This window comes from Sphaeroforma arctica (genome assembly GCF_001186125.1).
Source record: "Sphaeroforma arctica JP610 unplaced genomic scaffold supercont1.50, whole genome shotgun sequence".
NCBI lineage: Eukaryota > Ichthyosporea > Ichthyophonida > Sphaeroforma > Sphaeroforma arctica.
In genome coordinates this window covers 47,529-51,247 of record NW_014040508.1, presented here as the reverse complement: position 1 = coordinate 51,247, position 3,719 = coordinate 47,529, and the positions used below count along the sequence as shown (strand labels likewise).

The following is a 3,719-nucleotide window of genomic DNA, read 5'->3' as shown; positions in this document are numbered from 1 at the left end:
ACACCTACCACCTACTAACTAACGTTACGTTAGTAGTACGTTACCGGTACCGGGTACGGTACGTACTACTACCGTACGGTACGTAGTAGTCGGTCCGGTACCCGGGTACCGGTACGTACGTAGTGGTAGTAGTATATATATATATATATATATATATATATATATATATATACATATACATATATATATATATATATATATGTACGCATGTGTACAGCTAAATGAGCGAATCCGAATACGCATACGAATATATCCTTTGTCCAGCACTGCAACCTTCCTTCATATCCAGATCAGCATTGGCCTTGCGCATTGTGCAAATGTCTACATACGTACATATACACACAAATACACGTATACCTTGTGCAATCGCCTAAATACATTCAACAAACACCTGCACGACATATTTTATACCCATGCATGTGTGCAGCAAAATGTACGAATATATGAATTTATGTATACCTTTTGTCCAGCACTGCAGCGCCCCTTCATGTCCAGATCAGCGGTGCCTTTGCGCATCACCACCCGGTAGTTGTACGTACGTCGAGCGGCGCTCACTGACCCATCGGATTCGGAGTTAATCTCGATCGTATCAATATCTATTTATAGAATTGTATTGATATCAGTATATACAGGAAAGTCTCGTGCGCAGACTTAACCTCGAACATATCAATATCTATTTATATAACTGTATTAGTATCAGTATATACAGTTAAATTCTCGTGTGCTGACTTAGCCTCGAACGTATCGATATCTATTTATATATAACTGCATTCGTATCAGTATATAAAGTTAAATTCTCGTGTGCAGGCTTAATCTCGATCGTGTCGATATCTATTCATAACATTGCACTAATACCAGCGTATTGAGATCGTGTACAATTGTTTTCGATCGTACCGATATCTATTTATAGCATGCTAGTAAGCTACGGTATATATGCGTAAAAGACACGATCCCATTTTAAGTTTCACTTACAAGCAGACGTACATAAGCATTCATATCTAGCCACAGAAAAGGTGTGAATTTTTCGGCATTACTATTGGTGATCTGTTAAATGTGGATCGATATTCTGCATAAACCTCCGCACACAAGTTTATTTATGTTCGTTAGATATTCGGTTAACTGTTCGTTCACATAAATAAATCTAAACAAGAACATACATATGACGATACAAAACACAAAACGAAACCGACCCATGCAAAGCACATATACAAATATACATACCTGTGCCGGTATAGGTGGATGTCCATAGCTCAGCAATGACTTTGTTGATCTCCTTCATTTTCAATCGGTGGTATTGCATGATGGCGTCGTCAAACAGCTTGTAATACTCACCCAATTCCTTTTCCACTGCGGTCAGTGACTGTACAGGGTATTAGTTTTTAATTTTAACGTATTACAATGTGAATAAGGAAGGTAATTATAACAGCGTGTTGTAGAATTTACATGCTTTAATAGCCCAACTCAAGTCCCACTGCGGTCCAGGACGACACAGAGTAAAGATTTTAACGTAATACAACGTGAATAAGGTAATTATAACGGCACGAATTTATATGATGTATTAGTCCAATGCCTGGTTCACTGTGGATGATGAACGTACAGAGTAATAATTGTAACGTATTACAATGTGAATATGATAAGTATAGCAACATGTTGGTGAATTTACATGCTCTATTAGCCCATCTATAGCTCCGGTTCCCTTGCGGTCAGGGAGTTTAGTATTTAATGTGTTATAATGTAAATAAGACAAAAATAATAGAACGTTGGTACCGAGTCATGGTTGTAGGAAGTCACGTTCTCAACGTGTGCAGAACAGAAAATCTAGGCAATTGGTGGACAAACCAATGTATTTATCGCATACAGGACAGAACCACATGTCGATACGCTACATGATTACAATAAAACTCCCATGGCATTTATGGTATACAGAACAAACTCAATAGTTGGTATGCTACCTACCTCCATAGTGGCTTTCTCGTTTATGCAGCGCTTATCAATGTCGCGGTAAAGTTCTGCGTTCAACATATTGTCAGTGCCCCGGATCGAGTTCCGGATTTCCTCCAAGACTCCGTCCAGCCGTTGAGCCTGTACAGTACATGATTGGGAAACATTAAGATATAATTGCTCAAATCAGAATGGGATGGGAGTAGGTTTATTGAAAAGTTAAAGGGTGGGGGGGGGGGGGGGTGGGATTAGAATATTCAGGTACAAAATTTCAAATTCAACATGCTTCGAATATATGTACACAACAAAAGTTCACACCAGCATGCTCCGCATAGCCCGTATAAATTAGTGGAATCAGAGGTAATAGGAGTACAATGTTAAATCAGATATGCTAGTGATGACATGTACAGGAAAGTAGTAGAGATTAGAGTATGTCTGAGTACAAGTTTACACCAACATATTACGCATTACCTGAATAGATAAGTGTAATCAGCGTATAGGTGTACAATATTGAATCAGTTATGCTACGGATGTAGTTGTATAGGCAGTAAAAGATAGTACGTCTGAGTAAAGGATTACGCGAACATACTACGTAATACTTGCATAGACAAGTAAGATTAGCGTGCATAGGTGTACAGTATTAAATCAGGTATGCTAAGAATGAGGGTTTATTATAAAGTAGGAAACATTTGAGTATATGGATGTGAAATCTGAACCATCACACTCCTTGCAATGGCACTGACCAACCTTTGCCGTGAGGCCAGAGCCTGCGGCAACCATGCAACCATTTATGCAGCGAACAATCAAAGATATGCAAATACTTGGACGACACTATAATACAATACACACATACTAAATTTTGGTATGGGTATATCAAAAAGTATGTATACACACACAGGCATGTATGTATAAATACCCAGAAATGACATACGTTTGAACACATACGAACATGGGTCACAGTACACTCATTCATAAGTATCGCAAAACTAGCATACACTGCGCTGGTTCTGCTCCAACTCCTCCACGAGGTGCTGATGCTTGTCGTACATCTCGTCTCGTTTCGACGCATTCAGTTTGACTGTCAACTCATCAATGCGCTCCGTTACGGCCTGCTGCTCTTTTTTCTGTGAGTTTTAACATTGAACACGTGAAAAATTCACTTGAGAACAAAAATCATGTACGAACCCACAAGATATTGAAAGTTTCACCCAGTGTACATACATTTAAATTGTAGCTGTACACGCAAAAAACACTCGGAAGCCATAAGTACACATCAGAGTATCATTATTAACCTCACACAGTATAATCCGAGACATTTACCTCGTTTCGTAGTCGTAAAATGGCCGCGATGTCCTTACTTGTATACAGCTTTGTACGACAGTTTTTAATCTTTATACACACACTTATGTATCTGTACACTAGTAAAATAGCACTCCATATGTGTATGTCAAAGTGCCATGAAAAACCTCAACAACTTAAAAAGTCGCTTACCTCTTTACGCAGTCGTAGGTTCGCCTCGATGTCCTTCTTATATATCGCTTGGTTCGACAGAGATTCACGGGCCTTCGCCAGCTTAGTAGATAGCTCCTCTAGTAGAGCTGAGTGTTTCTCGACCTTGGATTGCAGCTATCAAATAGAAGTCAAGCATATCTGTACTTAACAAATAATTTATATATATATATATATATATATAGATATTATACACACACACACACACACACACACACACACACACACACACACACTACTACTAACACCACACCACAATAATATATACT

General features: G+C 38.7%; 1 protein-coding gene across 1 annotated transcript in view; it reads right to left on the bottom strand.

The window, feature by feature from the left end:
- The window catches only part of SARC_01287 (hypothetical protein), a 13,507-nt gene that overhangs the window by 2,968 nt on the left and 6,820 nt on the right, over positions 1 to 3,719 (bottom strand). The window contains exons 8-12 of the mRNA XM_014304991.1: positions 3,433 to 3,567; positions 2,937 to 3,065; positions 1,957 to 2,082; positions 1,222 to 1,360; positions 460 to 596 (exon numbers count right to left, since the gene is read on the bottom strand). Coding sequence (XP_014160466.1) covers positions 460 to 596; positions 1,222 to 1,360; positions 1,957 to 2,082; positions 2,937 to 3,065; positions 3,433 to 3,567 — 666 coding nt within the window. The remainder of the gene's footprint in view (positions 1 to 459; positions 597 to 1,221; positions 1,361 to 1,956; positions 2,083 to 2,936; positions 3,066 to 3,432; positions 3,568 to 3,719) is intronic.